This window comes from Micromys minutus, assembly GCF_963924665.1.
Source record: "Micromys minutus genome assembly, chromosome: 32".
NCBI classification, from domain to species: domain Eukaryota; kingdom Metazoa; phylum Chordata; class Mammalia; order Rodentia; family Muridae; genus Micromys; species Micromys minutus.
Window position 1 is genome coordinate 16055125 of NC_137967.1, and position 23296 is coordinate 16078420.

At 47.9% G+C, this 23296-nt stretch overlaps 1 protein-coding gene and 1 pseudogene across 2 annotated transcripts; one reads left to right on the forward strand and one right to left on the reverse strand.

Annotated features, from left to right (window-relative positions):
• Positions 1-2920: 2920 nt before the first annotated feature.
• Positions 2921-3448, reverse strand: LOC308413283 (large ribosomal subunit protein uL5-like; annotated as a pseudogene). Its single transcript has one exon. The product of its transcript is annotated as a large ribosomal subunit protein uL5-like (transcript).
• Positions 3449-21085: 17637 nt separating this feature from the next.
• LOC308413615 (interferon lambda-2-like) lies at positions 21086-23296 on the forward strand (the record flags this gene model as incomplete). The annotated part of the gene is made up of 4 exons (XM_080908675.1): positions 21086-21196; positions 22790-22933; positions 23034-23120; positions 23204-23296. 4 exons carry the CDS (start codon positions 21086-21088, stop codon positions 23294-23296), a joined length of 435 nt encoding a protein of 144 aa, XP_080764801.1.

Consider the following 23296-nt stretch of genomic DNA (forward strand, 5'->3'; position numbering starts at 1 on the left):
GCATCCTAGACCCATGTCATCTTGCAAGTGCTCTCCTGTGACCCTTGATGTAGGCCTGAGTGTCATTCAGATGTGTCCTATGTCCCACCAGATGTAGGCCTTGTGTCAACTCAAATGTGATCTTGTGATGTCTCCTTACTGTGTGTGTGTCTCATGCTTGCTCATGTGTGCATATGTGCATGTGTTCATGCACATGTGTGTGTGCATGTGGAGGGTGTAAGGGGACATCCAGTGTGTTCCTGGAGCACTGTCCACCTTCATTACCGACGTGGTGTGGTCTCTCACTGAGCCAGAGATCACTGTCTCACATAGACATTTTTCCCTGGGCACAGCCTGTCTCCATCTTCTGAGTGTCACTGGTAGGTCTCCACGCCCACCCATCCTTCCCGTGGGTGTCAGGGATCTGAATCTGAGCCTTCACATTTCCACAGCAGACCCTGTGCCTCCTGAACCATCTCCTTGTTCCTTTCAACTGTCATTCTAAAATGTCTCTTCAGGAGACAGGCTTTCTGGATAACTCTGTGTGTGACAGCATGAGCCACTAAACATGGTGTCCTAACCTGAGCCCACGGGGTGGTGAAAGGAGTAACTTCTGAGAGCCGCCTTTTGACCTTCACATTCGCTTGTTGTCAGGAGCACACAACACACACACACACACACACACACACACACACACACACCACTAATTCTACTATTACTTATAAAAACAAAATTTTAGAAATGGGTGTGATGCCTCATGCTTTTAATTCCAGACCTCCAGTGGCAGAGGCGGGCTCTTTGGATTTGAAGCCAGTCTAATCTACATATCTAGTTCTGAAGAATAAAAGTGCAGCCTCCAAACCTGAGGACTTCAATCCCAGGCATCTCTCTATGTGGTAGAAGAGAAACCGACCGTCTGATTCCCCTGGGGTATGTGTGCAGGACCTCATCACATGGAGACCCCACGGCAGCCTCTCAAAGCCTCCACAGCTCCCCAGTGCCAGCTAGGGCACACAGAACAATCGAACCTGGTCTTTATCAGATGCAGAGATCAAAACATTTTCCCTGTGGTGCGTTAATTCCCAGCTTCCCCCTCTGTGTGTTGAGAAAAGTCATTGAGTCAGTTCTAATACCATCTGTAACCGAGAACCAGAAAGGGGTTGGTTGGAGAAGCCTGGCAGGAGTCGGCAAGGCAAGAGAGCAGCCTCGAGGGCTCCTGGGAACAGGCAGGGTGGCTTCTGACATTCTGTGGACCGCATTGTGACAGGTGTGTGGCATTAGGCGTGCTCTCCAGGTGCTCCTCTGGCCCAGCACTGGGGATGTGTTACTCTAAATGTCTGCACACTGAGCTGCGACCCAGGATGCAGGGGCGGGTGCAGTGCGTACTTCTAAGGATGACAGAAGAGGACCACAGAGTATGTGTCCTTTGTAACTTGTTTATATCACTTATAATGTCCCCCAAGTTCACCCACTGTGTAGAAATGTCAGGCTCTCCTTCCTTTTCAAGGTCACATGACATTGCACTGGACACGGAGTCTTTAGGACCCCCGTGCAGATGCATTCTTCCATAGCTGGAAGTTTTGAGCAGTTAAGCCATTAAGTTCATGGCAGTCCTGTTGCAGCAACCAGTACAGGCCAGAGCTGTTACATTTTAGTGGTAGGTCACTGAGCCATTGCCAAAGCCAGTAGTGACGGACTAAGCAACAATGTACAGATGTGGAGCACGGTAATGGACCAGCAGCTGAAGGAATCGAGCCAGGGACAGCCTCTGCCAGAGCCTTTGGGATCTCAGGAGTGGTGTGCCCTGGTCCTTATCAGTACTGACAACACAGTTTCTGAAGTGTGCTCCTGGCAGACCCTGGCCCAGCAGAGAGTAGCAGAGCCGCTATTCTCTCTGCTCTCCTATTCTCTGTTCTTGTTTAAACTGGGTGGCATGGCGAAGACAGAGGGAGCCCGATTCCCAGACCCAGAGCAGAATAGAGGAGAACCCAGAAGAAATAAGAGAGACATTTGGACTCAGAGGCAGAAAAAAATTTATTAGGTATTTGGCAGGTATTAGGCAGGAAAAGTATTAGGTAAAATCCTCAACCATGCAGTGGGTCCCAGGCTAGCCTAGAATACATGAGACCAGGCTAGCCTAGAATACATGAGACCAGGGAGGAAGGAAGGGTGGAAGAAAAGGAGGAGAAAAGAAACCTGTTGGGGAACTCTGCTAATCAAGGTCGAAGTGTACGATGTCCAGAGAGCTCCTCTGAGCTCTGCACAAAATGAAGGACTGCCTTTTTGCAACAGGGTGTTCCCTTCTCGATCTTGTCTGATGAGCCCAGCCCCCACACCCTCTACCTGGGGAAGATCAAGGTGTCCTTAGCAGACCTACAAGCTCAACTTCCTCTTTGCCAATAAGAACCTGCCCAACAAGTACCTGGGATTCCTGGAATGCTTGGCTTATTCACAGTTCTTTAAACTCCAGCTAATGCTTGACATTAACCCTGAAAACTCCTTCCCTCCCTCCATGGTTCATATATAGCCTTTGTTGACCCTAAATAGGGTGTATGCGTAAAAGCCCCCCCCTGAATAAAGTGTATGTGCATAAGCCGAGATTGTCTAAGAGAGAGGTTTCATTAAAATCCCCAGAGAAGGCTTTCTACTCCCACCTCCACCCCTGGCACCCACTCCTAGCCAGATCAGGATCCTGCAGACCCCACCCTTTCAGGGATACGCTTCATCCTTCCAGCCCAGTGTCCAGGGGTGTCTGGGCACCCTGAGGGAGAAATTGGAACATGCTGACACAGCTGACAAGCATACCACAGAGATCCAATTAAGTTGTCTTGTTTTCTCTTTTTTCCTTTCTTCTTGTTTTTTTTTTTTTTTTTTTTTTTTTTTTTTTTTTTTTTTTTTTTTTGCATTTCTGAGAAAATTCTACTGGCCTCTTGTATAAAATTTATTTGCCACGAAGGATGGTCCCATCATACTTTTGCTGGGACAAGGGCATAGCCTCCTCTTTGCTGATCCTGTGTTTGGCCTCAGTGCAGCCTGTTCAGTGCTTCTGGTCCGTGGTGCTGACACGTGGCCTACCCAGCACCACACAGAAATCCAGGCTGTAGATGCCGATGCTTGGGTCATATTTGATGCCCAGGTGGATGTGCTCCTGAATCCCAAAACCGAAGTTTCCAGCATCCGAGAAGTTATTTTTCCGTAGTTCGTACTCTGGCACCTTCAGGCCTCTCTCCAGACCCTCCTCTGCCTCTGCTCCACAGACTGTGCAGTGAACAGCAATCATTTCATTTCTCCAGATGCCAAAGGACCTGATCTAGCTTTGGAAATCACAGGGGTCCGGCCTGTGAGCTGCTCCAGCAACTCAGATGCCCAGGTCAGTCGGTCTCCGCTCTCCCCCACAGATATTGAGGCCGAGCTTGTGGATGTGAAGTTCCCACATGGGGTTCTCCTTTTCACCCTGATCTCGTGTCATGGTGGAGCACAGGAAGAGAGAGCTGTTTCTCGTTTTCCTGAGGATTAGCCTAACTATGTCATCCAGATAGCTGCCAACTGAATCAGTTAGCCTCAAGCCCCCAAGAGGCCACCAACAGTGTATAAAATACGTACCATGTCCAGCTAGTTGATTCTTGCAAAAGGCTATTTATTGCCAGGTGTCAAGAGGCTTAGAGAAGTGTCAAGACAGTTGGCCATTCAGGTATAACAACTCCAAGAGCCCAGTGACAGATGTGAACCTCCAATAACTCCCTTTCTCCCTAAGGTCAGGATGCTGGCTGCTTAATTAGGAATTAATTTCCACCAGTATCATCAGAAAGTCCCATCAGTCAAGCCTCAGTGGTGGGCTGACTACCAGAAAAGAATTTCCAGGGCTGGAGAGATGGCTCAGTGGTTAAGAGCACTGACTGCTCTTCCAGAGGTCCTGAGTTCAATTCCCAGCAACCGCATGGTGGCTCACAACCATCTGTAATGAGATCTGATGCCCTCTTCTGGTGTGTCTGAAGACAACTACGGTGTACTTATAAACAATAAATAAATAAACAATAAATAAATAGATAGATAGATAGATAGATAAACAAAAAAAGTATTAAAGAAGAAGAAGAATTTCCACAAAGGGGAAGAAAAAAAAAAAAAAAAGGCTGATCTGCAAACTGATGTGTGGCTTTCTCCATGACCACCGTTCACATCCTGGATAAGAGCACCTGACTGGAGAAATCTGCATGTACGACAGAGCCTCGGTGGATGGCAGCCTCAGAATATTCTTGCTAGCTCTGTGGATATAGCACTCAGGAGAATGGTGAGTTCAAGCCTAGCCTGGGCTACATAATGAGTTGTGGACCAGCCTGGTGTACATAGAACCAACCAATCCCCCAAAAATAAATGCAGAAAAGAGTTAATAAATTTAAATAATGTGGAAGGATTTGGGGTAAGGCACCAGCTAATACTGAAGAAAACAGTTTCTGCAGTTAGCTGCTCTTCTCTCTGTCCGTGGTCCTGAACCTCTCTGGAGCCTAAGGACGCTATGGGAAGGACTTGAGACTAGTTTTCCCCAAAGATTCTGGACCAAAAGAGGCAATGGTGGTATAAATAAATAAATAAATAAATAAATAAACAAACAAACAAACACTGAGTTACATGAAGAGCCTAGGGCTCTGGGGCTTCCCCATATGGAGAAAGGTCTCCAGAGAAGTGGAGAGGGTTAGGTATCTGCTGAACCAAATGTCTAGCATTCTAACCCTCAAAGGGGCACAGGTTCAAGGCCATTCTGGGCTGTATAGGAAATACCTGTCTGAAAAACGTGAAGGGGTCTGGAAAGACAACTCAGTCTGTAAATTGTGTGCCTGGCAAGCTTGGGAACCTGAGTTTAGTTCCCAGAACTCATATGAAAAATTAGGCTCAGTGTACACTCTTGCAACCCTGGCATTGGGGAGGCAGAAAAATGGGGTGATTAGAACTTTCTCAGCAGCCAGTGTAGCCCAGTGGGAGAGCCTTGGGTTCAGTGAGAGCCCCTGTCTTCCTGTCTCAAAACAAAGGAAAGAAAAAAGGAAAAGAAAAGAAAGAGAAGAGGAGGAGGAGGAGAAATGAAGAACCATGAAGAAACCACAGAAAACAGAACATTTACTATGCCAACCTGGCCTTAGACTCATCCTCTTCCTGTCTTTACCTCTCTGTAGCATTAATTATAAACATAAATCACAATACCTGGCTCAAAAATAGAATTTGTGTGTGTGTGTGTGTGTGTGTGTGTGTGTGTGTGTGTGTGTGTGTGAGGGGGGAAAGGCAGAGGGAGAGAGGGAGGGAAAGAGGGAGAGGGAGGGAGAGAGAATGCACACTTACACAGAAATGTGTAGGTGAATGCAACTACCTATACATATATGGAGTCCAGATGTAAACACTAGTTGTCTCTATTTTTGAGACAGGGTCTCCCACTGTTACCTGGAGTCAACCTATCTACCTATCCCGACCCCTGCATCAACACCTAACTTCTATGAGGATGCTTGGGATCTGAGCTCAGATCCTCCCCACTTTGCACAGGAAGCATGTTACCTGCTGAGCCGTCTCCCCAGCCAAGGACAGACTGGTAATGGGGACACCAAGCCGGCTCCGGCATCTCCAAATCACCAATAAGACGACGACAGAGAGACAAGATGTTCCTTCCAGTGGGCCACAGCAAGGACACAGCACCACTTCTGAATTATTCTGGGGAAATTCATATTTACCCTGAACTTAAATCAACAAGAAGGAATCAGATGAATCCAAGGAAAATAGTCTATAGAGTGGTTACCTTGGACTCTCCACAGATGTCAATGTCAGGAAGGAGTAAAACAAAACAGAAAGGCTGTGGAGCATTTCTAGATCAGAACAGAGAAGGCAGTGTGACATTGAACTCCAACTGTGATGAGCTGGTTCGTGTTCTGGATTTAAAGGTATGCACATGATATAGGTAAGTTGTATATATGGTTGTGGGGCAGAGTACAGTGACACACATGTAAGAAAATGTCCACAGGGCTCCCTGTGGTGCCCACACCTGTAATCCCAGAACTCAGACACGCAGACAGGAAGAGGAGGGATTCAAGGTCATCTGTGCTGTGTAGTCAGTACAAAGTTAGCCATGGCTACATGGAGCCTTGTTCAAAATCAAAAATAAATAAATGAGTAGGCAGAGGGATGGCTCAGTGGTTAGGAGCACTTGTCTGTCTTGCAGAAGATCCAGGGTGGCTTCCCACATTGACACAGTGGCTCACAACCATGTGTAGCTGCAATCCCAGAGGACCCAATGCCCCCTTCAAGCTTCCAAGGGTCTGAGGCAGGAGCATGTTCTACAGATATAGAAGAGGCAGAACACAGATACATATTTTTTAAACTGGGGTTTTGTTTGTTTGTGTTTTGGTTTGGTTTTTCAAGACAGGGTTTCTCTGTGTACCAGTCCTGGCTGTCCTGAAACTCATTTTGTAGACCTTGCTGGCCTCAGATGTACAGAAACAAATACACATGCCTTTTCTTCCTGAGAGCTAGGATTAATAAAATTTAATTAAAAAATTAAGTTATACACACACACATATCACACACACACACACACACACACACAATTTTTGAAACATAGATACATCGTGTTATAACTTAATTGACCCAATTCAGACATGCATGGCTTGTTACTTTTTAAGACATTTTAAAAAATTTGTCTCTGTATTTGCACAACTGTGTGAGGGGCTTAGAGCTGGAGTTACAGGTGGTTGTGAACCATGTGACATGGGTGCTGAGAACCAAGCTTGGCTCCTCCATAAGAACATGGGCGTCCTCAATCTCTGTTCCCATCTTATCACACTATTTTTGGAGACAATGTCCTCAAAAACATAGCCCAGGTTGGCCTTAACCTCACCCCCTGGCCAAGAATGACCTTGAACGCCTGGTTCCTCCAACCATGTGTGTGTGCAAACATTCCGCCACTGATCCACATTCCCAGCCCTGGCCAAATGTTCTTTTGCACAAGAGCATTTGAAATCTGCTGTTTTGATCTTTTTTCTTTTTAAGTTAAAAAAACATGTTGTGTGTGATATGTGGTAGAGAGGGCTCACTATGGTGTAATTGGAGGTCAGAGGGTCAGATCTTATCTTCAACGAGGGCTCTGGGGATTGAACACAGTCCTCAGACTTGTAAAAACAAGTGCTTCTACCCACTGAGCCATCTCACCTGCCATCTCCTGGGCATATTGGGATTTTAGGACTTGGAGCACTGTCTTTTGTTTTTTGTGTATCTGTGTCCTGGGCACACTGTTATTAACTGCAGCCCTGTGTTGCAGACTAGAACTCTTAAAGTCATCTCTCTTCCTTTCTGATATTCTACATCCCCATCTCCAGCCCAGACCCTGATAGCCACCATGATACTCTCAGCTTCTGTGAATCTAATACAATATATTTTTTAAAGACTAAAACTATAGTAAGCCAAGCAGTGGTGTCTTACACCTTTAACCCCAGCACATGGGAAGCAGAGGCAGGTGAATCTCTGAGTTGGAAGCCAACCTGGTCTACAAAGTGAGTTCCAGAACAGCCAGGGCTACACAGGGAAACCACATCTTGAAAAACAAACAACAAAACAAAGTGACTATTATTAGTCTAAGTGGACAAATCTTCAGAGGGTGTCTGTTAAGTAATAAAAAGTATTATTGGAATTAACACTGCTTTAACTATTCTGAGCAGAGTGGTTCATACACTAGCATGTTCTTGGTGGAGAAATATCAAGTATTCAGGCTTGAAACATTTCAGTTCTGTGACTTACTCTCAAGTGGGTTGAAGGAGACACTATGGCTATGAATCCCACAAAAGGTGGCAGAGGTTACCATTGTCCTACGGAGCTCTGTGGCAAGAGTGATTATTTCCTAAATAAATAGTTGGAAAAGCATCGACTGCATTTTTCCATTAAGACATCTACCACACTCTGAACAATAACAAGAGTGTTTTCTATTGTTCTGCATCAGCCAGGGTTACCATCATTCAACCGTTATTGAAAACTGGTTGCATGCCAGGCATTTGTTCCAGGTGCTAGGCAAACAGAACACACACAAACTCTTGTACTCACAGTATTCTCCCACATTCTAGTGCAAAATGTCCACATCTGTGCCCTCACCACCAGGGTGCAAGTGAGTAACAGAGAATGCTAGCAAAGAACTCTAGGCTGTATCTATTTCTACATACTCTTTAGTAGCAGAGGTCTCATTCAATTATAGTGTGTATTATATGACACTTCTCCTGAAGAGCCATAACACAAATGTCTATTCACCCCCAGGGAAATGACTTATGATAGACCAAATGATACCACAGGAGACAAACTTGGTGAACCAGTAAGTTTATTGGAATGTTTCAAGTAAGAGGAAGTTGCTACATAACTGTGTGCCTGGCTAGAAGGTATTACTAGACTCCCTTGCAGCTAGGATAGCTTTCTAAATTGGGATATCTGTTGTTGTGATGAAAGACCATGACAAGTTGAGTTTATTTCAACATATAACTCTCAGGTCATATTTCATCACTGAGGAAATTCAAGGCAGGAACTCCTGGAAGGCCCCTGGAGGCAGACGCTGAAATAGAGGCCATGGAGGAATGCTGCTTACTGCCTTACTCCTCATGGCTTGCTCTTTCTGCTTTCTTTTTTTAAAGATTTATTTTATTTTTTAATTATATGTAAGTACACAGTAGCTGTCTTCAGACACACCAGAAGAGGACATCAGATCTCATTACAGATGGTTGTGAGCCACTATGTGGTTGCTGGGATTTGAACTCGGGATCTCTGGAAGAGTAGTCAGTGCTTGCAAACACTGAGCCATCTCTCCAGTCCCATGTGCTGACATTCCTTACTCTGAGAAGATGCCAGCTCATGAACAATGTTCCTGGCTTAAATGTGAAATGGTCCCCACTGGGTCATGTGTTTAGCACGAACTCCTCAGTCAGTGGGGCTAGGGGAAAATTCGCTTAGGCTGAGCTTCCTTGGAGGAAGCAGTGGCTGAGGATGGGACTATGAAAGTTATATCTGGTCCCCACCCTTCCAGCACTGTGCTGCCATTCCATCTTGAGGTGAATGGCCCCCCTTTTCCACCTCTACACCAGTGTTTCTCAACCTGTGGGTCATGACCCCCACTAGAGTGGGACCTATATTAAATATTTATATGATGATTCGCAACAGCAGCAAAATTACATTCACAGGGTAGCAGTGAAATAATTTTATGGTCTGGGGGGGGTCACCACAGCCTGAGGAGCTGTATTAATGGGTCACAGCATTAAGAAGGTTGAGAACCACTGCTCTAGAGTATGAAGCAAACACCCTGGCTCAGAGTCAGCAGGGTGAAGATCTATGGAACTGAAATCTATGAAACTGTGAACTAAATGAAAGCCTTCCTTTCTGGCTTGTTTCTGTCAAGCATTTGCTCATAGGAAAGACAAAAATGAAGAACAGTCACATGGAGAATGCACAGTGCCTCTGGAGCCCGCAAACGTGGGACTCAATTTCAAGATTAGCTTTTGCCAGTTATGTTAATAAGGTTTGAGGTTTTTCTTTTCTTTCTCTTTTTTTTTTCCCCTTCCCTATGCATTATTCATTCAGGATCCACTGCCTATTATAAAATCCTAGAAAATGCAAACTGATCTGTAAAGACAGGAAGTAGATCGTGGTTTCCCGGGGAAGAGACACCGGCGGATAAGGATGTCAAGACTCATCAATGATCCGGTTAAATATGTGCAGTCCGTGGATGTAAATCACACAGGATGCTGCGGCGCCTTTTCTGTGTCAGCTCAGATAGGCTACGGGGCCCAGTTATCCCATTAACCACGCAGCCGGTGCTTCCGTGAGAGGCTTCATAAAGGCCATTAAACCCACAATCTGGTGACTTAAGGAGGGATTAGCCTCCATCTTCTGGGTGGGTAGACTTCATCCAATCAATTGAAAGGCCTTAAAGCAAAGCTGAGGTTTCCTCAGAGTGGGAGAATCCTATCTGTGGCTCCAGCATGGAACCCGTATAAGCCTGGAAATCCCCCTTTCTCTCCCTCTCCTGGGGATAACCCCAGGTCCTTGCACATGCTTAACAAACACTAACCACTGAGATACAAGCAAGCCCTCTTTTCCATTTTTCATTTCTTTCCTTTATTATTTGCTTCTTTGAGACAGGTCTCAGGTAGCCCAGGCTGACCTTGAACTTTGTTATGTAGCTGAGGATAGCTTCGAATTCCTGTACCTTCTCCGTCCACCAGCCAAGTGGGTCAAGGGTGTATACTACCTTACCCAGCCGTGCTTTCTGTTTGAGGGCAGAGCCTAGCTAAGTTGCCCCAGTGGGACTGGAACTCACTCTGTGTCCCAAGTGGGTCTTGTTCTTTCAGCCTCCTGAACTGCCTACTATGCTTCCCGTCCCTCTTAACTCTCTTTTTTTTTTTCATTTATTTATTTTATTCGGTGGAAGAGGGCGAATGGGTTGGGCCATAGGTAGGGTATTACCCATGAATCTTCTATGCTGAGATGGAGAGGTTTTTATTTTTGTATATGTGATTTATGCCTTGGAGGGCAGTCCGTCCAGGTGGGCTGGTGTATAGTCCCGGGATCTATTCAGAAGAACCATTCTTCCGGTTCTCACTTTGAATGTGGCCACCCTCCTGATTCCCCGGACACAGCCTCTAGTGCCTTCCATTGTTCTAGAGACAGTGGCCAACAGAGCCAGCCACAGTGGGCCAGCCACAGTGGTTTAGTCCCAGCACTCAGATCTCTGAGTTTGAGGCCAACATGGTCTTCTTAACAAGACAGACAGGGTCAAATAATAAAGATACCAAAACACAAATATAAATAGATGCTAGATGGATCAATGGATGGATGGATCGATGGATAATATATATGTATATGTATGTAGATGGTAGATAGATAATTAGATAATAGATCGATGGATGGATAGATATAAGTATAGAGAGATAAATGGGTAGATAGGTACAGATATAAATATGGATAGATAGATAAAAGAATGATGGCTCGATAGATAGAAAAAACTAATGGAAGAAAAGAAGAGAAGGAGGAAAGAAGGGAGAAAAGGAGGGAGGGCTCTCAATCCATTCTTTAAAAACTGCTTTTTTTGGGGGCTGGAGAGATGGCTCAGCGGTTAAGAACACTGACTGCTCTTCCAGAGGTCCTGAGTTCAGTTCCCAGCAACCACATGGTGACTCACAACCACCTGCAATGGGATCTGATGCCCTCTTCTGGTGTGTCTGAAGACAGCTACAGTGCACTTATATATAATAAATAATCTTAAAATAAAAATCTCAAGTCCGAGGCCAGTCTGGACTACAAAACAAGGGGGCAAGAGAGATGCTTTGGTATTAACAGCACTTGCTCCTCAACCTGCGAACCAGAATTCAGTGCCCAGTACCCAGGTCAGGTGCTCACGATCCCCTGTAACTCCAGCTCCAGAGGATCTGAGGCTCTCTTCTGGCCTCCATGGGCACATATGCAAGTAGCATACACCCACACCAACACATAGATAAAAGTAAACCTGTAAAGTTGTGTGTGTGTGTGCATGTGTGCGTGCGCATGCACAAGCACATGAATGTATGGGGGGAGCAAAAAACACACACAGATGGAAGTCAGAAAACAGCCTGTGCCACCAATTCTTTCTTCCACTGGGTGTTCTGAGGATGAAAGTCAGGCCACCATGCTAGAGGCATGTGGCTTTGCTGCTGATACAGCGCACCAGCCCATACACCTTTAAAATTTTTGAATGGGTGGAGCTAACTGGGTAATAGTAGTACCTGCCTTTAATCCCAGCACTCAGGTTGGGGTTAGCAGGAAACAATGCTGGTCTCCCGGAATGGGTTCGTTCTCCTAAGAGCAGGCTGCTATGAAGCAAGGCTTTACCATACACTTGGCTGTTACTATGAGACTGTTTCTCTTTCCATTTCTTTGCCATGTTATGATACTGCCAAGGGCGCCTGCAGCAGAGGTCAAACACATAGCATTGCCTGAATGTTGGCCCCTTAGCCTCTAGGAGTATAGGCAAAGTAAACCTTTCTTCTTTAGCAAGTCTCCAGTCTCCAGTTTTGTGTTATAGCCACAGCAGCCTGGCTGACGTAGAGGGTACAGATTATGTGCTTTATTTGTGTCTATGTGGCATGTACCAATAGCTAGGTGGATCTGAGCACACATGAGGCACAGAGGCCACTTGGTCTACTCAACAGAAGAAGGTAATATAATACAGCATTAAGAAACACCGGGGGGGGGGTGGTTGGAGAGATGGCTCAGTGATTAAGAGCACTGACTGTTCTTCCAGAGGTCCTGAGTTCAAATCCCAGCAACCACATGGTGGCTCACAACCATCTGTGATGAGATCCCGGTCCCTCTTCTGGTGCATCTGAAGACAGCTACAGTGTACTCATGTAAATAAAACGAATCTTAATAAATAAATAAACAAACTGAGTTAAAGCATAAGTCCTCCCAGTTAAGCTGCTTTAAAAAAAAAAAAGAAAGAAAGAACGAAAGAAAGAAAGAAATGCCAAGGGGGTACACAGAGAAGGCCGGTCTTGGGGGAAAAAGCCAAACAAACAAACAAGCAAAAGAGAAAGGGAAAAAAAAAAAAAAAAACGGATCGGACATCAGAGAACTACCACCGGAGCGAAGTTCTCTGAGTCAACTGATAACAAAAAAGATCCCTAGCTTCTCGCTAAGGCAGGTGGGAGGGCGCATAGAGTCGGGTGCGCTGACGGGTGTGGGTAGATTTGGGAGTTCAAGAGGACCTCTGCAGGAGCCTTGGGCACTTTCATGTGCGGCTTGAACCAGTTGGGTAGGAAGAAGGCTTCTTTAGTCTCCTGATAGCACCCCTATGCCACATCCCTCCACCCCAGCATATGTCCCCGCGGAGCTGGGAAAGGGTTTGCAAACAATGTCTAACTAGCTTCTGCAGAGACATCTTAGATAAACTGTAGCCAGCTAAGCACGCGGGGTCAGGGACATGGCTAAGGCAACTGTCCCTTCTTCATCTCCCTATGTCCCCCTCCTCCCACCTGAAGAAACCACAGAGGGCCAAGCAGTGGACCAGCCAGAATCCTTACTTCGTCTGGCCGGCCACCTTCTTTACTGCCAGTGTCCCTGTAGCACCGTCTATGTCAGGCGGACCAAGTTTCTAGTCTACAAAGGATAATACAGAAGGGGGCGGGGTGTCCTTTGATAGGTGCAGACTCAACCAATCAGCAATTGAAAATACAAGGGGCGGTGGGCAGTTGTGGCTCATGCTTTCAATCCCAGCAGAGGCGGATCTCTAGAGCAGGCCAGTCTGCTCTACAGAGTGAGATCTGGCACAGAGAAATGAGAGGGGTTGGGGAAGAGGAGGGGGAGGGGGAGGAGAAAGGAGAGGGAGAATATAGAGAAGCAGAAATACCGGGCCACGATAGCAGCATGGGTCGGTAATTCCGGCACACAGAAAAGTTAGGAGGGTTATGAATTATGCAATAAGATCCCATTCTCAAAAAAGAAGGAGGCCTGGGGAGATGGGTCAATCAGCAAATTGCTTGTTGTATAGGGTTAGGACCTGAGTTAGATGCTCAACACCCACATACAAAGCCAGGGAGGAGCAGACAGACGGGCTTACTGCTAGCCTACTTGTTTAATAACAGGCCATTGAAAGTATCTAGCTCAAAAAGAAAAAAAAAAAGAAAGAAAGAAAAGAAAGGAAGGAAGAAAAAGGAAAGAAAGGTAGAGAGCTGGAGAGATGGCTCAGTGGTTAAGAGCACTGACTGTTCTTCCAGAGGTCCTGAGTTCAAATCCCAGCAACCACATGGTGGCTCATAACCATCCGTTATGAGATCTGATGCCCTCTTCTGGTGTGTCTGAAGACAGCAAGTGTGCTCACATACATAAGACAAATAAAAAAGAAACAAAGAAAAACAGAAACCAAGGTTTCATAAACACACACACACTGAACAAACAAACAAATAAATGAATATCAAGGGCCAACGAGATGATGGCTCGGCAGGTAAAAGAAATCACCGTAGAAGCCTGATAGAACCGAGAAGCACCACATCAAGAACCCACACACTGCCCTTCTACAGGTATAACCCGTTGCCCTATGATGAGACGTATTTCTCCTCATGGAAGTCTCCAGTATCAAACTTCCGGGGCCCTGACATCTGGGAAGTCGTTCTGCAGTCACCTGACCTCAACTCAGAGTTCTGTAGTCATGTGACCTCACCTTAATCACGCATATCACAGCGCAGGGGGGTGGGGGGAGACTTTGGGGGGGGGGTTCTGAAGTGATGTCTGTAATCCCAGAGATTAAGAGGCTGAGGCAGGAGGATCAGGAGTTCTGTGATAGCCTTCGTTGCTGAGAGAAACCCTGTCTCAAACAAGCAAGGCATGCTGGGAGTGCCTGAATTCCCAGCAAGCATTTGGAAATTGGAGGCAGGAACATCAGGAGTTCAAGGCCCTCCTCTGCTACATGGTGAGTTTAAGGCTAGTCTAAGCTACATGAGATCCTGTCTCAAAATGCAAGTGTGTGTCTGTGTGTGTGTCTGTGTGTGTGACTGTGTGTTTATGTGGTATACCTGTGTGTCTGTGTGGTGTGGGTCTGTCTGTGTTTGTGTATATGTAGGAGCTGTAAGGATGGCTTGATGTTTACAGTGAAATTTCAATACAGACAGCATTGTATCAGGTTATCTTGAGGATCTTCATAACCACAGGCATAAAATGCTTGTAGAGACTGAAGATTTGAAGATTTGACTGAAGTGGATAGAGTGCCTGCTTAGCGAGCAGGAAGCCCTAGGTTTAAGGGGTGGGGGGGTGAGGTGGCTCATGCCTATAAATCCAGCACTCTAGAAGTGGAGGCCAGAGGATCAAGATTTTAAGGTCACCCGAGAGTACATAGAGAGTTCAAGGCTAGCCTGTGTAAAAGTGGTGGGAGCGGGGGGCAGAGGAGCCTGTTAGTGGCACAGGCCTTTAATACCAACCTTCAGACAAAGGCAGGAGGATCTCTGTGAGTTCCAGCCTGTGAGACCCTGTCTCAAAAAAAAAAAAAAAAAAAAAAAAAAAAAGAAAGAAAGAAAGAAAGAAAGAAAGAAAGAAAGAAAGGAAAAACCGCCTAAAAGAGCGGGTAGAAAAAAAAAACGGCTTCTGGCACATTTCGTGATTTCTCTCATTATTTATTACGGGGTGTGGCACAAGTCATCCAAACCCATCATCTTTCTTTTGGCACCCCCCCAAAACTCCTACATGTGTCCCCTAAATTCCAAGAAAGGCCTCCTCCGTGCCCCAATTTCTCTAAAAACATCTCCCTCCTTGCTGCGTGCCTTCGCCATCGCTAGAAATTCGGGGTGAGTCAGGGCAACTTCCTCTCCTCCCATCATCCTCTAGGTTCTGAGGATTTTCCAGTTGGATTCCAAGCTCCTGGGTTTCTCTTTCCGACCCAGTCTTCTGTCCGTCATCCTCTGGCCCCGCCCACCAGGTATCTCTCCGCACCTCGCCCCGCCCTGCGATGACATCAGCAGAATGATCTCCTGGCCATTCATTCCCTGGGGAACTCTGTAGCCGGGGACACCGGGCGGGCGACAGTCCCAGAGGCGTGACAAGTGCTGTCGCCTTCCCCCAAACTCTCCTGAAACCCGAGTGGGCTGGAAGCATGCCTGGAGCAGGGACTTGGGGACCCCGCCTCAGAACTACTGACTCAGGAGCTCATCAGAGAAGATGAGCTCAGGTGGGACAAGATCTCAGGTGACCCAGGCAGTGAGAACCGCTGGACCGCAGAGAGGAAACGGTTAAAACTCATATAACTGCTCAGGAAGGATAAACCTGGGCCATTTGCAGGGAAAATGGATATGAAGGAGAAAGCCTCGTGTCAAACGAAATAAACCAGACTCAGAAAGGCAAATATCACGAATTTTCTCTCCTGTGCAGGATCTACATTTAGCACTCTGTGAAGGAAAGCCACAAAAGCACAAGGGGAAAATTTTAAATCGGAAAGAGAAAAGTGGGGAGTCCTGGGGAGGGGCCAAAGAGAGTCACAAGCACGCATGACTCCAGCCCCTCCCTGGCTGCTGTGAACACCTACATACATGTGCAGAGACAACCACACACATACACATAATTTTAAAATGAAAAATAAGGGGCTGGAGAGATGGCTCGGTGGTTAAGAGCACTGACTGTTCTTCCAGAGGTCCCAGCAACCAGATGGCAGCTCACAACTGTATGTACCTCCAGTTCCAAGTGGCACCAGGCACACATATACATGCATGTAGGCAAAATACCTATACATGTAAAATAAATAAATCTTTCTTAGAAAGAAAAGGAAGGAAGGAAAGGAGGAAGGGAAAAGCCAGCAACTGCTTCCACGTGGAGAGAACTGACTTCCAGTTTTCTGACCTCTGCGTGCATGTATATACACACACACAGACACAGGAATGTAACCTCTGAAAGGCAGTGAGGGACAGAGGAACACCATGAGGTATTGTCATCTAACATGTCAATAACACGTCTGGCCGTGTATGAGAGAGCGTCTTCCTTCTCAGCCATGACAGCATACATTCCTAACTGCTTTTTAGCCCGCCAGTCTCCTAGTGGAAGCTCGGCCAGGGCTCTTGTCCCTGCCCATTTCCTAGTGGGTTGTTTGTTGGGGTTTGGGGGCGGGGTGAGTCTTGCTTTGATGGCAGTTTTGCTATGTAGCTCAGGCTAGCCTCAAAGTCACAATCCTCCTTGTTCTTCGGGTTCCCTAGAGCTGGGTTGGGTCTATGTCACAGGCTCAACAGCTACAACAGGTTGTTTTGTTTGCTGTTTTGTTGAAACGGGGTTTCTCTGTGTGGCCCTGGCTGTCCTGGAACTCACGCAGATTTCCACCTGCCTCTGCTGGGATTAAAGGCGTTCGTTCGTAACCACTGCTGCCTACATCTTGTGCCCCGCCGATCTCTCTCACACCCCATTCCCCGCCCTGAGACAGTCGGGACACCTGGATGGCGCAGAAATCATACAGAACACAACTCCAACTCGATCCTGGCAGAGAAGCTATATGTTCAAATTACATTTGTTTTATTCTTATAAAATGGCGTTTATTTATTGTGATCATTTCTGGTGCATATGGAATCTCAGAACACAAACCACAGGAGTCGGTTCTCTCCTTCCACCATGTGGGTCCCAGGTTTCAAAGTTGTCAGGCTTGGCTGCAAACACTTAACACCCACTGAGTCAGCTCGCCAACCTAGAGGCTGTAATATTTCTTTTCCAGCTCTGTCCCTGGGTAGGGATTGCTCCTGAAGAAAGCACGGACGGTACTTCCACTTCCGGTCTGCTCTTCATCGCTACAGAAGACAGGCCTAGAGAAGCCGGAAGATCCAGGCACGCGGGTGGGAAGCTGTCAGTGTGTGGGGACTGCCCACCCTTTCCACGAGTGAGTGCAAAAGTGCGCCCATGGGATGTGGTGGGAGGGCACCAGCTGGTGTGCTGCAGAAGATTCTAAAAAACCTCCCACACAGGGGACAGGTGTGGGTCTGATGGCATATAAGGAACTAGAGGCAACCTAAGTGCCCATCTCCGGACGAGTGGGTAAGTACAGGCGCTGTGGGCGCACGCCATCACAGTTCCACAGGGAACTGGATGTCCGCAGCTGTGTGGGGAGATCCCAGAGACGTGCTGCTAAAGTTTTGATTTTTTGTTTCTCAAAGTTAGTAGATTTATAGCGCAATCTCATTTGTGTAAATTGGAAACGCCGTAGACAAAGTCACAAATTAAAACGGTGCCTCTTGGCAGTTGTAAATCAAGCCCGCCCGAAGTGGGTGTCTGGGAGGCAGACGGGTGGGGGTGGGGGATTGGAGAGGAAGGGAGTCTGATGGGCCAATTGTGGCTCTGCGTTATCTCCAAAGTATGATTAACAACCTCGGGCACTGAGAACTGAGAGGAAACGCAGAAATAAAAGCTGCAGACACATCACAGAAATTGCTCATTGGTTGTGTGGATTCTATAACTTCAGGGCTGACCAACAACGGCAGAGCCTCAAAGCTTAGAGAGAATGCCCTTGTCCCCGGCGAATGAGAACCCTCTTTCATGCTACCCAGCAGTCAGAAAGGAGACATCTGTGACTGTTGAGGGATGTGTGTGTAGCATGAACGTGCATGTAAGTGTCTGTGTAGTGTGTGAGTGTAAAAGTGTGTGTGCATGTGCATTTGTGAGTGTGTATGTCAGTGCAAGTGTATAAGCTGTTAGCAGGCGTCTTCCTTAGTCGCTCTTTAAATCATTTTATTTTGAGGGTCTCTCATTCAATCTGGAGCTTACCAATTGGTTAAGACCCACTATCCAGCAAACCCCAGGGATCGTTTGTCTGCCTCCCCCAGCAGGATGATTGCCGGCATGCAATGCTGTACTCGACTTTTTTAGTATTGTCTTTCAAGACAGGGTCTCTCTGTGTAGCACTGGCTGTCCTAGAACCCTCTGTAGACCAAGCTGTGCCTCTGCCTCTCTAGTGGTGGGATTAAAGGCATGCATTGGGGTGCCGGAGAGATGGCTCAGTGGTTAGAGCACTGACTGCTCTCCCAGAGGTTCTGAGTTCAAGTCCCAGCTACCACATAGTGGCTCACAACCATCTGTAATGGGATCTGAGGCCCTCTTCCGGTGCGTCTGAAGACAGCTACAACCTACAGTGTACTTACATATAATAAACAAATAAATCTTTAAAAATAAACAAATAAAGGCATGCACAGTACTGCCAGTCATCCTGGCTTTTATATGGGTCCTAGAGACTAGACTCAGGACTTGGTGCTTGGGGAACAAGCACTTTTATCAACTGAGCCATCTTCTTAGTCCATCTTTGCTCCTTTGCTTTCGGAGATGGCCTTGCTGTACAGCTCAGTCTGGTCTCGAAACATTCAGTCCCCTTGCAAGTACAGGCTCTGTGGACATACTCGGTCATAGTTACAGACAGGGAACTGGATGCCCATAGCCTGTGGAGAGAGCTTCTCAGTGTTGGGATTATAAGCAGCTCTTACTATATCCAGCTCCAGCTCTGCCCAGGCTCTTGGCCCGTCTCTCAGCAGCATGCACAGTGGGGTAGGCACAGAGAATTTCATGCACACCTCAGCCTGTTACTAATCCATGGAGAGACCTCAAGGAAGTCATCAGAAAAGTGGGGCAGCCATTATAAAGACCAGGGTTCTTCTGAGAGACAGAATTACATGATTACAAAGTCATGCACCCCTTAACACCCCTTAACCCCTTAACAGCCAATGACAGAGCACTGTGCTCAGTGAAGAATGTAGAAGGGGTTTGTTGGTGTTGTTGTGTTTTTTAATTTTTACTTATTTTTAGTATATGAGTGTTTGCCTGCTTGTGTGTGTTTATACCACACTTGTGCCTGGTGCTCTCAGGGACCAAAAGAGGGCATCAGAAACTCTGGAAGTGAAATTACACACATTTGTGAGCTACCATTAGATAAGCCAGGTCCTCTGCCAGACCAGAATGAAGTGGGAGTTTCTAGTTTCCCTGGAGACGTCACGTGATGTTTTTCTGGAAACTGTCTTATGAGAAGGTGTTTGGCAGAAGCAGACACGTAGGAGGATGTTTTGCCGAGAACAGACACGTGGTGTGTTTTTCTAGAAGCTGTCTAGTGAAAGAGTGTAAGTACAACCCCACAGACAGTGGACAATGATCTGGCATTAGTCACCTTGCTGGTCTTTGCTGGTGACACTCTTGCATTGGTTCGCCTTGCTTTCTGCTCTGACTTTCGCTTGCCGTTAAGAAGTTCTGGCGCTGTTCCAGCTGCTTCTGGCTGCTTCAGCAGACTCTTGTAAGATCAGCAGAGCCACTGCTACTGAGTTTGATGTGTTGCTAGTGAACCTGACTGCTGACAACAAAGGCTGGAGTGGCCCCCAAAGAACTACTTCTAAACAAGCTCCTGTTCTCCTTGTCCTATTAGCCATTTTCCTCCCCTACCTTCAGTTGGTGGGCTATGAAGGAAGTTAAAGCCTTTAAAAAACCGTATTAAAGTACGTTTTGAAAAATATAAGCCTACACCAGTAAGTGTCCTTACCCACGGCCATCTTCCTCAGCCCCTGAGAATGTGGAGTGCTCAACCCCACCTCTACCCCCCCCATTGAGGCCCTCATTTTATGGGGGCCTCTTCCTTTCTCATACATCTCACTGACTCACAGGCCCACCTCTTCCCCAAACACCCTCAAATACCCAGAAATGAAGCCTTTCCAGCTACCAGGCTACCGTGAGCAGGATGACACCTGAAAAATAATCCTCACAGTCACTACAGCAATTACTCATGGGAATTTTACTGAGACAGCCTCCTCAGTCAGACAGCCTCTTCATACACACTCACCTTCCACCACCTCCTGGCTCCCTGGGACCTCCAGCCTTCTGTCAGCTCCCACCCTCTCTGCTTCACTCCCTCCCCCACTCCCCCAACTCCTCCCTCCTCTCCTCCAATGTAATCTAAATTGGGAACCCCAGGATTTGGTGACCTGAAAGAGATGGTTTTACAGACTCTTGACACTGGGTTCAGTTTCTCTTTCCTTCCTGACCTGACCACACCCACACCCTCTCATTGACCTGACCACACCCACACTCTCTCATTGACCTGACCACAGCCACACCCTCTCATTTACCTGACTACACCCACACTCTCTCACTTACCTGGCCACGCCCACACCCTCTCACTTACCCGGCCACACCCTCTCTTTTTGCGGCCACGCCCACGTCACACCCACACCCTCTCTTACCCGGCCACGCCCTCTCATTTCTGGCCACGCCCACACTTGCTTACTTACCTGCCCACGCCCACACCCTCTCATTTATCTGGCCACGCCCACATCGCACCCACACCCTCTCTCTTACCTGGCCATACTCACACCTGCTTACTTACCAAGCCCAGGCATTGGCTCCACCTATCAGTGCCTCTTAAGCACACATTTTCCTTTGTTTCTCCCCCTGTAGCTCCTCCTCCTGCTTTGGACTCATCGTCCGAGGATGGCACCTGTAGCCTGACCTAAAAACCAGAGCCATGCAGGGACCATGGTGCTGGGCTTGACCACAGCTGATCCTGTCCCTCCTTCCAAGCCCACCCCAGCCAGAACATGCTGTCTCGTTGGTAGTTTGCAGTCTTGGTCACAACTTTAAGGAAGCCATGGAGGCTTTGGTGTGGCGCTATTACCTTAATGGGCTACCCTACATCATTTCTCCTGGGATAAAGATGGTAGCCTGCCACTGTGGACTAACCTCTAATCTTCTGCTAGAGGTTAGGCTTGAACCTTCCAGCTATGACCAGTCTAAGTCTATCATTTCTGCTATGGGTTCAAATCCTCCTGTAGGCTGGCTGTTTCACTCTTGCTGCTGGGAACTAGGCCCCAACTCTCCTGCGTGGGCTAACTTGTCCCTTTCCCTTCGGGAAGAATCACTTCAGGACATTTGGTATGACACCTACCTCTTTCCAGTGTCTAGGACCTGGGTGAGTTGGAAGCCCAGTTATGATTAACCTGTGAAGTACACCTCCCCTCCTAAAGTGGCTCCTTTGCCTGTCCCAAACCCTTTGTTCCTCAGGTGCCTCTGTCTCTTCTATGCCTAGCTAGCTCCTTCTCCATCTCTCTTTGCAGGGAGTGGGGGAGCATAGAGTCTCACTTTGTAGCTCAGGCTAGCCTCAGCCTTAAGGTCCTGGAGACCCTCGGCCTCAGCCTCCCAACTCTGCAGGGCACACAGACACAGGGCACCACTGCTGGCTCCTCTTTCCCTTCTTTTGTCTCCAAGCCTGCCGGCCACCCCACGTCCCTGTCCTGCTCCCTGCTCTTCCCTTTGAGAGCTCTCTAAGAGTTCTCTCTCCTCTGCTACCCGTTTCCCTCACACAGCCTCTCCCTTCTGACGCTCAACTCTTAGAATGCTAGCCCAGCCTGCATTCCTCTCCATCTTCCATCTCTCCATGTGGCCTCCCCAGCCTCCCTATCTTGTTCTCTTCTCCCCTGCCCCGTGAGCCCAGAGTCCCTGTTTCCGTCATCACCTTGTTTTCCTCCTCACCTGTCTCCTCCCCTCCCTTTATTCCTCACCTGGACCCTCAACATCTGTATTTCTACCCGTGTGTCCTGCTCTCTGGATCCCTCTTGTCTACCCACCACCTTACCCCTGCACGGCATTACCCAGCTTACCTGTGCTTGTGGGGGCTTGGCCAAGTATGTATGGTGATGGGGACTCAAATGAGGTCTCACAAGGGCTACGTAAGTGTACTGGCTGGTTTTGTGTCAACTTGACACAAGCTGGAATTATCACAGAGAAAGGAGCCTCAGTTGAGGAAATGCCTTCATGAGATCCAGCTGTAAGGCATTTTCTCAACTAGTGATCAAGGGGGGAGGGCCCAGCCCACTGTAGGTGGAGCCATCCCTGGCCCAGCCCATTGTGGGTGGTGCCATCCCTGGGCTGGTAGACCTGGGTTCTATAAGAAAGCAGGCTGAGCAAGGCAGGGGAAGCAAGCCAGTAAGGGACATCTCTCCATGGCCTCTGCATCAGCTCCTGCTTCCTGACCTGCTTGGGTTCCAGTCCTGACTTTCTTTGGTGATGAACAGCAATATGGAAGTGTAAGATGAATAAACCCTTTCCTCCCCAGCTTGCTTCTTGGTCATGATGTTTGCGCAGGAATAGAAACCCCGACTAGGACAATGAGTTACTGATGAGCCACGCCCCCAGCCCCTCACTGGAGGATTCTAGGCAGGGGCTCTACCAGGTGCTATGCCTCCAGCTCATCAGTGGAGGATTCTGGTGAAATACTCAGAGTTACACTCCCACCCTTACCTCAGCCCTCTTGCCTGTTTCTCCCAGTCACCTGTTATTTCTCACCTCACCTCAGGTCCAGGAGCGCCCCAAGGCCTTGCAGGCTGAAGTGGCCCTGACCCTGAAGGTCTTGGAGAACATGACTGACTCAGCCCTGACCACCATCCTGGAGCAGCCTCTTCACACACTGAGCAACATCCACTCCAAGCTGCAGACCTGTGTGAGTCCTGGGGCCCTGGCTCCTCCACATTGTGCCTCTAGCCACTCTGGCTTCCCCTGTGTCCCCGCAGCAGCCTCACAGTCCCACCCTCTGTCCACAGACACAGCCTCAGCCCACAGCAGAGCCCAGGCCCCAGAGTCGCCGCCTCTCCCGCTGGCTGCACAGGATCCAGGAGGCTGAGGAGAAGGTGAGTCTGGGCAGGGGACTGGGGTCTGCAGTGCCTGGGAGCTCTGAGGCCTAGCAGCCCCTGAGCCAGCCCTGTCCTTTCAGGAGACCCCTGGCTGCCTGGAAGCCTCTGTGACCTTCAACCTCTTTCGCCTGCTCATCAGGGACTTAAAGTGTGTGGCCAAAGTGTGTGTCTGA